At 37.9% G+C, this 19238-nt stretch overlaps 1 protein-coding gene across 3 annotated transcripts in view; it reads right to left on the bottom strand.

Annotated features, from left to right (window-relative positions):
* The window catches only part of dab2ipa (DAB2 interacting protein a), a 78138-nt gene that overhangs the window by 55388 nt on the left and 3512 nt on the right, over positions 1-19238 (bottom strand). For 2 of the 3 annotated variants that reach the window (XM_057356435.1, XM_057356436.1), the window contains exon 1: positions 6312-6491. The exons of the other annotated variant lie outside the window; for it this stretch is intronic. In XM_057356435.1, the coding sequence (XP_057212418.1) occupies positions 6312-6423 (112 nt within the window). In that variant the 5' untranslated portion in view covers positions 6424-6491. Of the gene's footprint in view, positions 1-6311; positions 6492-19238 lie in introns of those variants that run through there. 3 annotated transcript variants of the gene reach the window in all.

Raw genomic sequence — 19238 nt, 5'->3', positions numbered from 1 at the left:
CTTTAAGAAATGAAACAAGGTCATCTTCGATTTCAAGTTGCCTGTGATCTTGCCTTCATGCCAAACCTAAGAAAACATGCTGGGTATATATCACACAAAATGTCATCCTCACTTTCACTCATACTTCACATACTCCACTGGTTGAAGTGACTAAAAACTAAAAAAAAGCACATTTTGCTCTGAATGATAAACAACGCCATTACAACCCGCAAACTGCTAATTGATTCTGCTATTATTTCATCACTAAACTGCTTGCTCACGACAGATAAAATGCAGGCAAATAGAAAACCATCAAACAGCAATTAGGAGCCGGCTCCCACAATCCTCCACTCAGAGCCAAGTGTTTGTGAAGAGTCGAGACAGTAAAACGCTTTCATATTGAGAGCACAACACGAGGGGCTGGAGTAAGCTTGAGAGCGGAGTCTGAACTCTTGACCGCTCTGCTGATATTTGTTCAGAACAAACATGGTGCCAAGACAACAGAAGTTGAGTGCACGTGTTGCTGTGGAAATGTTCTCGCTGTACTTTCAAGATGGAGAAGACGGATCACAGCAGAGGACTCATTATCTGGTTACAGTAATGAAGCCAGCTGTTGTTGTTCATCTGTTATACTGTATGCAAATGTGGTTATGTGAAGCTAGATTTCAGATCAATAAGATTTTACAATAGACAGTGAGACATTGCCACAAAAATAGTAGCCTACAAAAATCCTTTAAATGCTTATCTTTTACATGTTTTTGTCTGGTTTTGCGGTTAAGATGGTCAATAAAAAAACAAATTATGACTGTTTTAGTGGAAGTAACTATGAATAATATCAGGGGAAAATTTTAAAGAAATGAAATTAAATAGTTGTAAAATATAACCCTTAATAAAATATATAAAAAATCTTAAAATAATATCAAACACATAATTAGCTAAATATTGTGATATGCAATACAATTTTTAAAAAGTTTATAAAGATTTATTTAAATTATAATAAAATGTATCGGTGACGTGAAATAACCAACAAAGATTCTTTCAGGGAAAAGAACAACAACTAAAACTTAACAGCAATGATTTAATGCTGCAATAAAGAAAATCAAATCTGACAATGTCATTTTAACAATGCAAAAAATATATTTTTTAAATACGATCTAGATTTACTATCTACATCAACTTTAAACTTACTATACAACACATTTTGAAGTATTGAAATCATTCAGTTATTGCAAACCATTTCAATGTGCACATCACAACATCTTTCAGTAATTTTGATAAACCTTGCATCCTGCTCGAAATGAAAAAAGAAAACATTCTCGACTAATAAGAACAAACAAGCAAGCAACATTGTGTGTAAGATAATCAATTCCACCCCATATGTTGTGAAGGCTAGGGGGTCACTCACTCGAGACCTTACAATACACCACAAATGCTTAACACTAGCGGCCCTATTAATCCAAACTGAACAAGATACATGACCCAGGCGTGTACGAGACGTCTGTGCTGTGGTCCTGTCGTCCTCCATCTTATCTCACAGAGGACTCTGTCATTCCTTAAAATCACACAGAAGTGCTACAGTCTCATTTAGCATTCAAGCGGGGCTATAACTCACAGATCCGTCTCATTTTCTCTTAATCTAAATGCATGTTCCTTTTCTCACGTCTGGCTCGACTTGTCACAGCAGGACACAATGAATCTTTACAGGGTGCTCGGTTTAGTTAGATGAAGGCCAGGGACACCGTGTATTTCGGTTTCTTTAGCAGCAATGCTTTTCGGAGCAAAAAAGATAACATAAGCACGACTGCTTTGAATAGAGTAACATTTATGCATCGGTGGATTCATGTAAACTATCAGGTTGTTCATTTAGTATACATACAAAGACCAAAGGGTTTGTCTAATAAAACCAGGTTTTATCTAAAAATCTAAATTAAGTGAGTTTATTAAAACAAGCAAAACTATCTGTATATCTGGAGTAAGACAAAGAAACTTAAATGAAGTACTTAATAAAGAAAAAAAAAATGTAAGCAAAATGAAGAAATTGTTGACATGTGTAGTGGACAGCAAGACAAAAATACAAATAAATTCATTTTCTGTATGGCAGGCAATCTTGTCAAGCAAAGAGTAATTCCCAGTACCAGAAAAGGAACAGACCAGAAAAGGAATAGTGCACTGCAGTTCCAGACAGGAGCAGAGAAGGGATTTTTTAACTAGGGGGACCAAGCTGTCATCAAATGATTTCAACTCATTTTGCATAATTTGGGCTTTGCTCAAGTAGTTACTTTGCGTAATTTGGGCCAATGGTTTGCACTAAAAAGACATCAGAGCATTCTTATTTGAAATCATGGATAAACAACAATGAACAAAGGCCTATATCAACACTAGCGATGCATGATCAAACTGTTATTTGTCTAGTATGCCAATCACCCACCAAAACTTCGTGACTTCAGCAGAATATGTTTTATTTAAACATTTAAACATAAATCAGTAAATTTACCTCAATTTATACAGTACATTGGTTTAGATGATAATGTTATGCCAGGACCCTAATTTAGTTTTGCAAGTCCAGATAAAACATTATTTCCTGACGATAAATTGTTTGATTTATCCAACCATTCTTTTTGTGTTAATTCGCTATTTGCCTCTGTCCACTCACCTAATTGAATAGTCATGCTCTCCACCTTTTGCTGTGTTTGCTAAATGCAAAAGATTAGCTATACAAATAAATAACAAATCTAATCTGCCACATCTGGGAAAAGTCAACAGGTATGGGATACTTACATTGTTTGATTTTTGAAAAAACGAGGTGATTGTTTTTTGTCTCTTCATTGCCTTTATGTGGCAGTTATGCCAGACTTTTTTTTAAGTCCAGAAAAATCACCAGCTCAGTCATAGACGATGGCATTTGATCACTATGGTTACCGCTACTACAGGCACAACTGAGGCCATCTTTACACAATGAAAAACGGAAAAGTTTTTCCTTTGCGTTTTTGAAAAGTTTCACGTACACATGACAGCGTTATCAAAACGGTCTGTATTTACACAGATCAAGGAAAACGTATAAAAACACTGTAGTATGCACGCCAGGCCAGTGGATGGCGATGTTGTTGTGTAAAGAAACAGGACGTGCCTTGGCACATACACATGCACTTATAAGCCAAAAGTACTTTTAAATACCGTTGGTCGACGTATATGTGTGTTAATAGTGTGTCTCCGCTGGTCTTATTGGTGCACTAAATTCACATTTTGCTGGGGAAACGTTAATACATAGTCGAGCAGTAAGAGCTCACAGTACGGGAAGCCACCATATTGTCTTGGCTATACTCGCGCGACTGAGCGCGGCGTAATACGCATGCGCGTGACGTCATCGTTTTCAGAAATTTCCGTCTTGTTGTTTACATGGAAACAAAAACGGCGGCGTTTTCAAAAAGTTGCACTTTGAAACCCGTTTTCAAAAGTTTGCGTTTTCAGTCCCCTAAAACGCCGTTTCTGTGTAAACGGACAGCCAAAACGCATACATTTTTTGCGTTTAATGTTGAAAACGGTCTCGTGTAAACGGCCTCTGATGAGGCAGCTAACAGCTCCTCATAGGACCACGGGGAGGGGTCAGGAGTCGCAGCAGGCTAGCAGCAGCACACAGAGAGCACAGAGAACGTAAACTTCGGTGGCCGACCAGATTCTGAAGCAGTGACGGCAAAATAATTAAGGAGTGGCGGGCCTGTCCGCTGCTACTTGGGCTAATGTACATAGCGGAAACCCTGATTAAAGGGGGTCATGTCCCCCCCATCCCTAGTGCCATCTGCGCTCTTGGTTCCAGACACGTATTTAAATAATATTAGAAATCTAAGAAATCTGTAAAACAACTGCACAACTTGTTCCAATGTAATAGTCAACAATAAAATGACTTTTAGACAGGAATGTTTTAAGCCACTGACTGTTGCAAGTACGTACAGTAGACGGTAAATGCTGCGTCAATCACTTCTCTTCTTTCTGTGACACAGACACGGAGACGAACCCTTGAGTGCATCTGTCTCTGGAGGTTCTGGATACGTCAACTCGCAGAACTTCTTTGGTCTTCGGCTGATGAGTTCAGGTAAGGCCGTGACAGACCTCTCACGTCAGCCATTATCTGAGTGCCAACCCAACAGAACCTTTCATCTCTGAAACTTCCTCAGCAGGCCTTTATCAATCGCACCAGCTGCCCAAACTCACAGCGAGACATTTAGCAAATCTGAGCATCGTGCTGTTTCCAAGTTAAACTGCCGAAACAATACAGGATTTCTGCACATGTAAAATTTTGAGAAATGTTCAAACGTGCACCCCAGAACAGGCCCTGATTTCAAGAAGACTCACTTTAAACTAATTATTTGTTTCTTTATTTCAGATGGCATGCATATTTATAGACTATAATGTTTCTAACTTACTAACTTAACTTAAAGTTAAAAACAAATCCCTGACACTAAGTGTAAGCAGTAATAATAGCGATGCTTACCTTAGCAGAGAGATGAAATCAAGGACAAAACAGTATAAATTGTTCAAGGAAATAGTGTCTTGCTTAAACCTGAGTTAAAGTGGAGGTGGCAGTTTTCTCAGTATTGCGAGAACTCTGTCTCTCTCTCTTGCTCCCACACAGATATATAAAAACACAGTATAAATCCTTCCTTGCTCTAATCAGTGCAGGTATTCAGAGAAAAGGCCCCTGGAGGCTGTAGATACTAGTCTAGAAGCATCACTTCACCACAAGAAGAAAAGGAAAACACTTGTTTATGAACTCAGTTGTAGCAGGCAAACACAAGAGCTGCAGGGAAATGGGGAGATATTTTTCCTGCAGTATGACTTTGGTATATAGTTTGACAAAACACGTTCTTTCTGCTTCAGGCTGGCTTAAAGTGAAGCTGTAGTCATTTCAACTCCGAATATAACTTTTCTATACAAACTGCTTACATGAAAAGGATATTTTGGCTTTCGTGTATTTTAAACCATTTAAAAAACAAGTTGCAAAATATTTTTAGACAGACAGTCACAGAGCAACTTTTGAAGTTGGTTTTCTTTAATGATTGGAAAACAAATTATTAATTTGCATGGCAAGGTTGAGTCACAGTAAATTCATTAAATTAATCATTTTTTTAATTAAAAATATTACTTAATTTAATTTAGTTTAACTTCATTTTAAAAAGTGTTAGTAGGTGTGATGGAATAAAATGTCAACCGCAACAGATTTTTCTACTGGGGTATTTAATAAAGTGGGCGTGGCTAACTAAAGTGCATCACTCCTTCACTCAGACCAAATGAGACAAAGAAACATGAAGAGAGATAAACACATGAATCAAGAAGCGACAAACCCCGAGAAAGATGTGCTCATTATTATTAAAAAAAGATTTAAGGGATAGTCCACCCCAAAAATTTCTGTCATGAATTACTCAACCTCTAGTTGCTCCAAACCTGTATCAATTTCTTTGTTCGGTTGAACACAAAGAAAAATATTTGGAGGAATGTCACTGACAGTTCTTTGGCACCATTGAATACCATAGTAAAAATTACAATGGTTGTCAAAAGTGCCCCAGAAATGTTTGCTTTAGTAAATTCCTCAAAATATCTTAGTTTGTGTTCAATAGAACAAAAAAATTATACAATAACTTTTCCTACTATGGTAGTCAATGGTGCCACAGAAGTGAGAGTTGCAACATTCTTCCAAATATCTTTCTTTGTGTTCAACCGAACAAAGAAATTGATACAGGTTTGGAACAACTTGATAATTCATAACAGAATTTTCATTTTTTGGGTGAAATATTCCTTTAAAAAATAATATCTGTGGTGTGGACATGGTTTGGGTTTCTATACATTTAAAGGCGAATTCACACTGATCCAACAAACATCAACAAACACTGACATTCCAAAATCGTATTCACCTTGATCCAACAAACGGCAAAAGGGTTGAGAATTAGCCTTAACAATACTATACAACACTACAAATTTAACAAAACTGTATTACCGTGAAAAAAAACCATCCATAGTTTATTTGCTTTTATTTCTGAGGGCATTTTAATAACAGGTCACAACATTCAGTCATCCCAATATGGAAGTAGCATCATGTCAATGAGCATCATCTTACTAAAAAAGACCTGAAGCACACAAATCAGAGGAAGAACAATTGAAACCTGGACACTCACGTGCAATCAAATAGAGCACACTCCATTCTCCTTATAAACTATACCGTATAGTCATTCAACTAAGTGCTCTAGATAAATTCGACTAGGTGCTAAATATTGAGTCACAATCATCAGACACGCTCTATAACTCACCGAAAAATAAAAAAATAAATAAAATGAATTCACCCTTGTTAGTGATGCGGAAGCGACTTCGTGACCATTGTCTGTGTCTGGCCGGACCCAATAGTCTGTAGTAATACCACCTCCTCCCCAAAACTCTCTTAACTGCCCCTGACATGCTGTCCTGGTTTCTCTCTCTGTCCACGATCAACTTCTTATGTCACAGTCTCCAGAACAACTGAATTCAGAATCCTCTGCACTAGAAGGAACACAATCCCCGCCAGACAGGTAGAGATGTTTTTATGATTCCTGGGCAGATCCTACAAGTCAGGACCGCTCCTGAAACCATGGGACAGAAAGTTTCAGGATGGGGGAGAAGATAAGAGGGGAAACTCCTCCCCACAAATAACTGTTGTGATTTGGGCATGACACAACTATGAGGTTGAACACATTACGAAAACACTTCACATTCTTTCCATTATCGCTGTAAACCCAACAACAAACGTGTTTGTAACTTGTACATGGTTATGAAGCATTGTGGATGGACAGGAGGTTAGTCCTCCTGTCCATCCTGTTCCTCAGCAAAACATCCAAAACGTTGACATGTTTGCTCAGACAAGGCATTTGACCCCGTGACCTCCACGGCAACACTAGACGGCGATATAATAAGATTTACGAGCCGTCCAAGATCATCTCACCTCCCTGTGTCCTGTAATGATGCTGAGAACCAATGTCAACAATCTCCTAGGCAGGGATGAAAAAGATTTTTGACAGATTGATTATCATTTGTACGAGTTTAACATCATGGTTATACTATGGATACTATAGTTAAAGGTCCAGTGTATGAAATTTAGCAGTGAGGTTGCGAGTTGCATACAGGTTTGGAATGACATGAGCGTGAGTAAATGATGGAAGAAGTTACATTTTTTGGTGAACTATCCCTTTAAGTGACTAAACTTTTAAACAGTAGTGCAGGTGTTTGGAACAACGTGAAGGTGAGTAATGAGAAAAAGTGAACTATTCCTTTAAAACTCAAGTGACTTGAAGCATAACATTTAATTACTAAAACATCAAATTGACAACTTCATTACTATTCTGCAAAGTCACCGATTGTCAGCACTTCTCCAAACTTAGAGACATTAGAGCTACAAAGTGAACAGATTATAAGGAATAATTGAACAGCTGAACTTAAAGTCAGACAAAGTCTGCGTCTGATAGTGAGACAGCAGCGGGAGATGATGAATGGGGGTGTGGTGATGAGCTGGAGGCTTGATGAGAGAATATTCCTCCAGTGAGGTGGAAGAGAGCCTGTCTGTTGCATGCTGGGTCTTTGCAGGGGGGTTACCCAGTAATAGATGCCAGAGGAGGCGGCAGGAGCCACTTCCAGTCTCTCCTGACACTCAGACACTCGACCTCAGTGTGAACTTACTCATTGAGAAAGATGCTCTTATAAGCTCTGCGCTGGTATTAATGTGGGTAAGATGTCTGATATCATTACCCATGATGCCGTTCGCACACTCCACCTGAGCCACTGAGTTCAACTGAAAGAGACCATTGGGAAGAGGGAAATAAAAGTCACGCTGTGTCCGAATGATAGATGCCTCTGATGCTGCATACTTTCCATAAAAACATAAAAAAGAAAGATTATGTAAACAAATGTTTGTTTTTTATCATAATAGTGTGCTCTGATGAATCGTGCATTTTAAGATCAGGAACATTTTCAAAGAAAGGAAGCCGTTTTTTTGCATCTCGAAAGATCAATGACAGGGGAGACAGACATTAAAAAGCCGTTACGTTTCCTGTCTACAGTTTTGTATCAGTCAATATTTAATCCTATGTTGGCAGATCTCACTTGATAAACAAGCAGCCTGGTTTAAAGATCCTGTAACGGAGGGGCTGGAAAGGTTTACTGACTACCAGACCTAGATGGAATCTTCACATTTTCTGCTCTGATTTGAGGGAAAATATGCAGAATTGTGCAGGACAGCTTTAAACGTAGCCCAATGTGTTAGTCTTTCTCAACCAGTGGACTTTTAAGATGACTAAAATATGACAAAACAAGCATTAAAGCACATGCAAAAAGCAGATGCAACATGTATATAATTGTGAATGACAAGTGTTTAGATTCAGCAGAACGTGGAGCTTTACATTGAGTTCATGCAGATTCCATGAGGTTCTGTTTTTTATGTTACATAGAGGGCGGTTGAGATATCTGACAGCCAAAATCTATTATGGTATGGGGCCCAGAATATATATGATTGCGTTCTCCAACCATCCACATTCATAAGCATCTTTCCCCAAACTTCTTATATTAGGCAGACATGGCAACCCTGTTTTAACTTAGAAAGACATTTAGTTCATCTGTGTTTCTGAGCAGATAAGGTGACTCAGGTGAGAGGTTTCTACTGTATTCCCAAGTTGCCTGTTTACACACTGAAAGAATCCTCTCCCAGCCTTTTAAGGAAGCACTTATATGTAAACGTAAAACGTCAGCCTTTCACACCAAACACAACACAGAAAGTACGCAGCTGTTAATATAACAGGGATCTGAATGTCCAGCAAGCAGGTGATTACGATCTGTAAATGACTTCAACTCTCTGCGCTGGGCATCTGTCATAGAGTGGACATCTACAGGGAAAATGTTTACATGTAGTGCCCCCTTCTGGAGCAAAATGGTACTGTTATGGCTTGGTAAAAAAAGAGGTATTTATAAATGCAGTTGTTATATACAGTATAAAACATTTGGAAATGCTTGTCATATCCATTTCTTTAATTAGAAAACATTTGATTAAAAACTTGAATAAAACAATGAATAAAAAGCAGACAATAAGCCCTGAATAAATTGGAACTCTTTCAATACTGTTTAAAACGCTCCCCAGGGTGAGACATGAAGAAGCTAAATGATAAAATGCCAAGAAAACGATTTTGTTAATTCAGGTAAAGGGTAGCTACTTTGAAGATGCTAAAATATAAAATAGTTATAATTTATTTTAGATGCTTTTAGTCACAACATAATTCCCACAGTTACAGTTGTCTTACTCCATGAGTTTACTACAGGAAAAAAACTATTTCAAGTATTTATTAAGTATCCTTACATAAGGACTAGAGTAATATAGCCTATCAATGGTTAGAAAATATAAAACATTTCTATAAAGAGAAGGGTGCTACATGGAGACCACCACATTTTGGATCAAATGACTCAAATTCATCCCAAATGAGAGGAAAGTGTGGGAAAACCTCTGCAAGTTCCATTCCATCCAGGTTCGTTCCACATAAAACCACTGGGACGATAAAGAGCCAGCAAAACATAAACAAATAAGTGGATCTTTAATGCACCATTCAACATGCAGTGATTATGCCATGTATTGACCGCTTAAAAAGCCTACTTTTAGAGTCGGTGTGCCAGCAATCCTGAGCGTGCAGGGTTCACTGAAAGCCACATCGCACAATACCATCCTTGTACGATTTCGCAAAGAACTAAAACCTACGTATGCAGAAGATTTAACACAAGCTGTTACTAAACGTTCTGGAATCTAGAATGGAGAGCAAGAACCGCCAAAATGATGAACACACATAATGCCGTTCTTTCTGTGACGATGTGAATTAAAGGAGCATTGAGCGCAGGGTGCACAAACACATTAGCCGCAACGAAGTATGCCAGAGAAACAGTGTTCCAGACACCCTGAACTAGAGCGTTTATGGCCCTGAACGAGACTTGAGAACGAGTCCAAATTATTGTGCAATAATCGCAATGATGCCAAGATTGGAAAGAGACGTTTCCCAAAGACGAAACAGCAATTACACCCAGTTCTTTCCACTTAACGTGTGAAAATACTGCATTAGTCATGTTTGGGCTGTGTGAGGACTACTTATTTTGATTATGTTTTGCAAACCGTAAAAAAGCGAGATTATACTACAGCCACGATAATATGGCAGCCATACAAAACCAAGAGGCCACTGTAAGAGCAAGCAGCATAACACACATGCACAGATACTGGTGCACCACAAACCAGACGTTGAAATTGAAGTCGGTCTCTCTTGTGCAGTAAAATGCATATTTATGCAACATTTTATAGCGTTTTATGGAACCCTTAAAAATAAAACATTGGATGAGAAAGTAATTGATGGTACAAAAATGTTAAGATCTGGAGATGCATGTAAACCACATCTTTATCAGTGACACCACCAAATAAATATGAAAAATACTGTAGTAATGGAAACTTTTTTAAACCAGTTTAAACAGATGACATTCTAAGCATATCCAGCCCTTATAAAACCATGTTGACAAACATGCCACGTAACATCTGAGACTTCAATTCCTGAGCTACAGGGGGCCTTGTTTTACGGATGCTCTCGGCTATTTGCCGCTTGTAAGCGCGGAGACCTTTGAACATCTGGATGTCCCCTGGACAGCGAGAGGAATTATACTATTCCTGGGAATAAAAACACTTTAAAGAGCAGCAGCCCTTGTGGGGCATTTAAAAACTCCATCGGTTTTTCATTTGAAAGGCTGTTCAAAGAAGGCGTACTGTTTCTTTAAGAATCCGCTGGTTTGTTTCCAATGCACAAGTACATAAGACAGATCAAATGATATCTGGCACTGGATTCTAAAATGCATTATGGCTAAATCTAATCCCATGTTAAACACAATCACGGCCATGATTGCTTTCGTCAAGCTAACTCCTTTTAAGCAATTATCTTAATTATAGAGCGAAGAACAACAGAACTAAACTAATCGCTTTTGAAGAAAAGAGCACCAACATGTTGCCGTATGTATGGCTTTGTCGAAAATGAAGTCATTTACTTATGGGTTCAGTTCCAGCAACAAGCCCTGGAACTGGTGGGATCTCGAAAACACGTGTAGCACATTTCAGCTTTGACCCAGTTTGATTCCAAATTCCTAATCAAAATAATCAGAGAGTTACATGTTCAAGGGCTTTTAATCAAAAACAAGACAGATGTTCTCTCTTTTTTTTAAATCTACAGTACTACAAATCAAGATTTTTAAACAGACATTGCTTTGTTGCAAGGTTATTTTTGCTTCAAATACTGTATAAAAACATTAAAAAAAACCCACAGATTTCACGTGTATTACATTTATATTCATGCATCTGGCAACTAACATCTAATATTTCCGCATAAATATAAAAACAATATATAAGGCAACAAATAGCCTCAGGTAACGGACTAAATAAAATTAGGGCTGTCAGGACATTAAATGACTCAATAATTCAGTTTATCTCATATTTTTGTACTTCATTTGTTAATGCATTCAGCATCTAAATATAATATATATATATATATATACACACACACATGCATATACAGTATATATATACAATGTGTATAGATATACACTCACCTAAAGGATTATTAGGAACACCATACTAATACGGTGTTTGACCCCCTTTCGCCTTCAGAACTGCCTTAATTCTACATGGCATTGATTCAACAAGGTGCTGAAAGCATTCTTTAGAAATGTTGGCCCATATTGATAGGATAGCATCTTGCAGTTGATGGAGATTTGTGGGATGCACATCCAGGGCACGAAGCTCCCGTTCCACCACATCCCAAAGATGTTCTATCGGGTTGAGATCTGGTGACTGTGGGGGCCATTCTAGTACAGTGAACTCATTGTCATGTTCAAGAAACCAATTTGAAATGATTCGAGCTTTGTGACATGGTGCATTATCCTGCTGGAAGTAGCCATTAGAGGATGGGTACATGGTGGTCATAAAGGGATGGACATGGTCAGAAACAATGCTCAGGTAGGCCGTGGCATTTAAACGATGCCCAATTGGCACTAAGGGGCCTAAAGTGTGCCAAGAAAACATCCCCCACACCATTACACCACCACCACCAGCCTGCACAGTGGTAACAAGGCATGATGGATCCATGTTCTCATTCTGTTTACGCCAAATTCTGACTCTACCATTTGAATGTCTCAACAGAAATCGAGACTCATCAGACCAGGCAACATTTTTCCAGTCTTCAACTGTCCAATTTTGGTGAGCTCGTGCAAATTGTAGCCTCTTTTTCCTATTTGTAGTGGAGATGAGTGGTACCCGGTGGGGTCTTCTGCTGTTGTAGCCCATCTGCCTCAAGGTTGTGCGTGTTGTGGCTTCACAAATGCTTTGCTGCATACCTCGGTTGTAACGAGTGGTTATTTCAGTCAAAGTTGCTCTTCTATCAGCTTGAATCAGTCGGCCCATTCTCCTCTGACCTCTAGCATCAACAAGGCATTTTCGCCCACAGGACTGCCGCATACTGGATGTTTTTCCCTTTTCACACCATTCTTTGTAAACCCTAGAAATGGTTGTGCGTGAAAATCCCAGTAACTGAGCAGATTGTGAAATACTCAGACCGGCCCGTCTGGCACCAACAACCATGCCACGCTCAAAATTGCTTAAATCACCTTTCTTTCCCATTCTGACATTCAGTTTGGAGTTCAGGAGATTGTCTTGACCAGGACCACACCCCTAAATGCATTGAAGCAACTGCCATGTGATTGGTTGATTAGATAATTGCATTAATGAGAAATTGAACAGGTGTTCCTAATAATCCTTTAGGTGAGTGTATATAGATGTCAGATATAGTATATACACACACATATAGACACATAGAACAAACATGGTTTTCAGCTCATGAAAGCGTAGACACAACTGTTAGCTGTGCACTTGGACTCTCATATAACCCTGAGTGAAGTAATGTACTAAATTTAATACTGTCTGGAGCTGCATATACACCTCAGGAATCTCAATGCTTTCTGGCACGATATCTGCTGTCCTTCAGTCTAATCTAAAACCACAGGGCCCATCATCACGCCAGAGGCCCATCACACACGCTCAAATAATGTTATTACATTCACATCAGGCGTAAGGTTACTTCAAACAGGAAACACATCAAAGCAGGGCATAAGTGGTCCGATCCTGGGGTCTTCTCCCCGGGGCGAACGCGGCAGGTTATGGTGAACATGAGAACTCGGCGTCTTAAATTACGATCTATAAAATGGGCCGTGAGAGAAACCTTCCCTATTTATAACTCCTTGCTAGTGGATAAGACTGCATTTTTCTGGTTTTAAGGTTTTGAGGCAACCGTCAAAATATTTACAAATATGTGCTCTCAGTGGCAGACCTCGAGCCCTCCGCTCTGTTAATTAATCGTTCTTTGGCTTTTTTGCTTTGGTATGTTAATGAATGTGTAGCACAATGGACTCCATGGCATCAAAGAGCCATGAATAAAAACGCCAAACAACACCTGCTTAGTCCAACAGCTCTGTTGCCCGTGCCAGGGTCCGCATTAAACATCTGCAAATACGCAAAGCTGGCATTTTACGCGATTGGCATTATAAGTTACAATTTGAGATACAGTGTTGCATCCCAAAAACTAGATTTGCTTTCCTGAAGGAAATACCATTGCTTGCACAGTAAAAGAACAGCACGCTCCATAAAAATGTCTGATTTAATAAGGTTGTATTTGTTAACATTAGTTTATTCTTAAGCAAGCAAGAACTAACAGTGAACAATACTTCCACAGCATTTATTAATGTTAGTTCATGTTAAAAGCAAATGCAAAAGGACATCCTATATAAAGGAATACTTCACTCATCCTGTTGTCATTTTAAACCTGTGTGATTTTCTTTCTTCGGCAAAACACAAAAGATGATATTTTGAAAACTGTTGTTAACCAAAAACCGCTGACTTCTATTGTATGGACACAAAACCAATGCAAGTCAATCTGGACCAATGGTTTTCTGTTACCAACGTTTTTCAAAATATCTTCTTTTGTGTTCTGCAGAAGAAGGAAAGTCATACAGGTTTGAAATGACAAGAGGGGGTGTGAATAAGGACAGAATTTTCATTTTGAAGGTGAACTATTTCTTTAACAATCTGTGCCATTTACACGACAAGATCAGCAGCCTGTTCTGCAAGACGCACAAAACCATCTCCCAGAATGCTCAGGGCCAGCGAAGGCCTATATTTAACTGTGCACAAGAAAAGTCTGTGATTTCAGAGCGCTGTGTTTTGTGCTCGGCTGTTGTCACAGGTTGCCAGGAGACGGGATCAATAGCGGTACTGCATCAGCTATTTCTAAACCAGCGGAGCTTTAATTGTTCAAAGACAGGCTTGAAAAACTCGCTTTGGAGTACAACAACATCCTGACAAACAGGGAGCATATATGAGCGAGATGTATGAAGACAGAGGTAAAAAAATTAAAACAGAAGCGAGACAGGATTCATTAACTCAGATCCTAAAACAGCACAGCCTTCATCATAAAAACTGAATTGCTGGCACAGCTTATATACACCCTAAGATTCCGAGTTCTGCAGGCTGGAGAGTAATTCCCATGTTTCCATGTGAATTTATGGCCCGTGTAACGCATTTTTAAAGTGTTGGAACATGACTGCGAGATGGAATCAAACTTTGTGGCACATTCACACAGATCCCTGGAAGGCAAATTTCACACAACATTTTCAAATGTTTTACCTTACACCCTGCTGTCCCATTAACAGAACACACACCTTCATTAACACTTATCCAGGAATCATCATTTTAATCTCATATTGTACTGCATTTCATTTAGAGTTGTGACTGTAGAATCGCTTTGTGTTTCACTACACGCAGTTAAAACGGGCCCTAAATCTTATTGGAGCCCAAAACAGCTTCCTCTCACCTTGGTTGCCCCCAAGGGATCTCTCAGAAATAGGTCAGTTTCTCAAGCAGGTCAACTCATGCTGGGACGAGAAAAATCAGGAACAGAGAGCAAGACACTAATACTGAAGGACTGCGGGGCAGGATGCGCCCTGTACTGTTTCGGCTCTTATTGAGAAACAAGACTGCAAAAAACAGCCCGCCTGTTACATCCATCTGCAGGCTGCTCGAATTCTAACACGCTTTTGGAAAGAAAGGAGAGTGAAAAAAGGGGAACGGGGGGGACGGTGGTTATTTTTTTCCATCTTCACAAGCGGTTGAGTGGCCTAGTTACGGCATTTTCTCTTTCGCTCGCTCGCATTGTGCACCACCATCTTTTGGGAGGACGAATCCCTTTGGAGTCGAATTCCTCAGGAACGTCAGCCAATCAGAACGCAGGCACTAGGGAGTGTGTTGTGGGAAGGCCCGTCTGAGCTCTGGATCTTTAATCTCCCTGTGATGTGAAAAAGCTTACATACACAATACACAGCAGCTCTTCATTATGTTGCACCAAAACACGCATGCAGTTCTTGTTAAATGACTTTGGGTGGCAGAATGCTGTATATTTACCAGCTAAAAAAGTAAATCATATTTGTTTATTTTTGTGACTTTCTGTGTCACTAACTTCATCAAATTGAATGACAAAAAAGTGTAAAAACAAACTTTTATATAGTGTTTCAGTAATATAATATTTCTTAAGATTTTCTTAATATCTCTTAAGAAAATAAAACATGGTTTTATTACAGTAAAACTATATTTTGGTGGATTGATTAGTATTTGTATCACCATAGTTTTACTACAAATATCATGGTTAAACTATGGTTACTATACCATGGTGAATTTGTGGTTACTATGGTTTTACTACAAAATAAAACCAAAAAACTACGGTCATTGGTTAAACCAAGGTTCATTTTAATTTGAAAGAGCTTGTAGAAGTTTATTTTAGACATAACTAGTATGACTAAAATAGTTTCTACATGCTGAACTCAGTCAAAATGTAACAAACAGTATATCAATGATAATATTCATAAGAATTACGTTCAAAACAACCCAGCATATTTCTTTCAAAAACCAAATCAATAACAATATTAATGTTTGCCACAAATCCATGTCTACAAATAAAATGCTCTTCTAAAGACCAGGCACCTAAAATAGCTTTTGCTGATTTGTGTGAAAAACGCCTCGGCGACATCTGTTTCGAATGACGAGTTAAAAAAGTAACCTGCAAAAACACATCAATCTGATGTGCTGAAAGGGGGATGGGCAAAACAATGTTTCCACGGTGATAAAAGCTCCGGGCACAGGACATCCTAGCAACAGTTACGGCGCTTCAGCAATTTGCGGTTCAGTGAAGGGGGCGCAATAAAATGCTCAACTCACAATGTGAATCTGCTTTACTTCAAGCCACCTAAAACAAGCTCTTAAGAGTTCCTACAGCACTGCAGCAATAAAGGACATCAAATTATCAGCGTCTGAAAGCTGTCTGGCTGCGCAAACACATAATGCACATCAAGATGGCCATTCACAGTTTTTGTTGGTATTGTTATTGTGGGGAGATTTGGCAGGTAACTACTGTAGCTATTAGGGATGGTCAAAAATTTCAGTCGCCGAAATTTTCGTCCGAAAATGGCATTATCAGTATAAGCTCGAATTTTGGTGTTTTTTGTGTGTTAAAAGTCTAAAATGAATACAGATATATTACGTTTTAAAAAGAGGCCAAGCTCATCCTGAATTTTTGGTATCGGTTTCGGTCCAGAATTTTTATTTCGGATGCATCACTATTACTGTAGCTATGCTGTTTCACGTTTGCTGTTAAGAGAATGTAAAGAAAATTGACAATGGGGTAAGAAGAACTATGCAAGTCTTCATATCATAAAAAATACAAAACAATAATATAATTTAAATAAAAATGTAATGTAATTATAATATTACAAATAAAACCACAATAAAAAATACATATATACATATTAATACATTTTAAATATAATTTTAATAAATATACATTATATTTATTACAAAAATAAATCAAATTTATTTAATGTATTTATTATAAATAAATACAAAAATATTTTATTTAATGAATTTTTTTTAATTAAAAATGTATTTTTATTAATAAAATATAATGCATTTAAAATAAAAATGTGATAGGATTATAATATTTAAAAAATATATAAAAAATATGAATACATTAATCAATATAATTTTAATAAATATAAAAATAAATACATTATATAATAAATCTTGCATTAGGGATGTTTAGATAATTTTATAGTGTATTTACCATTTGTTATTTAAGAAGTATTTCAAAATTTGGTACTAATAGCATAAACATGTTTTGCTTATCACAGTTAGCTACTAAAGGCCCATATACAACAAACACGAAAACTATAAATATAACTATATTAAAAGCTATACTAGCGTCTACACCAACTAACGATAATGTGATGTTTATTTAAAGCTAGTTTTAAATAGTTAAATTCCAATGGAGTTTGATTGGCTGTCAACGTTATATCATTCATTGCAACTCTCATGAAACTTTTTTGCTAACATTGTAGTGCTTGGTCTAAACGGGCCTCAACTTCGGTAACATGACTAGCTTAACAGTTTTCTACTCTCCAACAGCGCATCATGTGTTAAACAAACAGGCGAGTATCTTGACATGCAGTTCTAGCCTAAACATCCTGCTGAAGTTCTCCAAAACAACTAAATGATAGAGAGCTGGAGGTGGACAGCTGCTGTCACTGACACAAAGGCACTTCTGTGAAACATGAGGTCAGAAAATCAGACGGACGCATGAACCATCTGGGCCATGTTCACATTCAGAAAAAATTCTGACATCAAGCAATATGCCCACATGGATATGTGTTCGCAACCACGTCAAAGACCCTTCACATCTAAAACAAACAAAGACACTCATTACCATTTATAAAATAGAGCTGAAAAAATCTGAGCATTACTGGTTACCAGTATATGTTGTGTCCAGCATGGGGTGCTGGTGTTTGATGTTGATGTTTATGCATAAAACAGAAAAAAGCAGTTTGTCAGTGGTGTAAAATGTTTGGATATCTGTACTGCACAATAAAACAATTCCTCACCAGAAAAAACATATCAGTAGAACGGCCTCACAACCTACGTTTTGCTATGGGTATACTGGTCTGCCAGTCAAACATCATGCTGTAAAACCAACTGGTCGAAGCTGCTCTTTTCAGTGGGGAAGTTTTACAGGACTGCAATTAATAATGAAATTTAAAAAGACAAAACCGGCAAGAATCGTTCACTTCACAATGACCTTATTATGTACATCTTGAATTGAAAAGCTGTTCCTCCTACCTATTCGCCATTCTGACGCATTTTTACAACTGCCCTTTTGAAAATGTCCTTTGCTTTAATGACAGCCATTCAGAATTTGGTAAAGGTCAACTGTGTGTGTGTCACATGAAGGATGTTACATCGGGATCAGGGCGTAAACTAGAACTGTAACCACTATAAACACTGAGGGGCTCAAACTGCTAATTTAGATTTTTTGTAAAAAAAACCTAATGTCCATAATCTTATTTGAAAGCTAGATATTAAAACTGCTTTAGTGTATCTTTAAGTGATTACTATTATAGATTCTATTATATTTCTAAAATATAGCCCTGGCTTGGAGAGCTTTGTTGTTTTATCTTCCCGTCCAATAAACCTCTAATTCATTCTTATAATACTATGCAATTAGAACAGAGCCTTACTCTAGTCTACAGGCTGAATAAAGACTCCAGTTGACTACCCTCAATTATAACTAAAACCCAGATTTCCCATCAGTAATAAAAAGCCTGGTTGCGACAAATTACCATTCAGCCTACCCAAGGCATTACTAGCTGGAATTGATGCACACAGTTAATATCTGAAGAAAGACTGGATATTTCTTATGTGTACACTACCACTACATACAGCCGTAAAAAAATTAAGAGACCATTTCAAAATTATTTTCGTTTTTCTGAATTTCATTCTGTGAACTACTAACAATAATTCTCCAAAATTTCAATTAGAAATAAATTAATTTAATTTATTCAGACTTCAAATACAAAGAAATCAAAGAGTACAATATTGGTACAAAGAGTACAAAGAGAAAGTACAAAGAGTAATATTGGTAAATGTATTTGGGAAAAGTAAAACAAATGTGATAACCTTGATTTTTATCAAAGTTTTCATGTGTCTTGTCATGCTGTCAGTCTTTTACAGAGAGAGTGAGAGTGAGACAGAGAGTGTGTGTGAGAGAGAGAGAGAGAGAGAGAGAGAGAGAGAGAGAGAGAGAGAGAGAGAG

The sequence above is a fragment of the Triplophysa rosa genome, linkage group LG17 (genome assembly GCF_024868665.1).
Source record: "Triplophysa rosa linkage group LG17, Trosa_1v2, whole genome shotgun sequence".
Classification (NCBI taxonomy): domain Eukaryota; kingdom Metazoa; phylum Chordata; class Actinopteri; order Cypriniformes; family Nemacheilidae; genus Triplophysa; species Triplophysa rosa.
The sequence above is the reverse complement of the archived record's forward strand: the minus strand, read 5'-3'. Positions and strand labels throughout refer to the sequence as shown.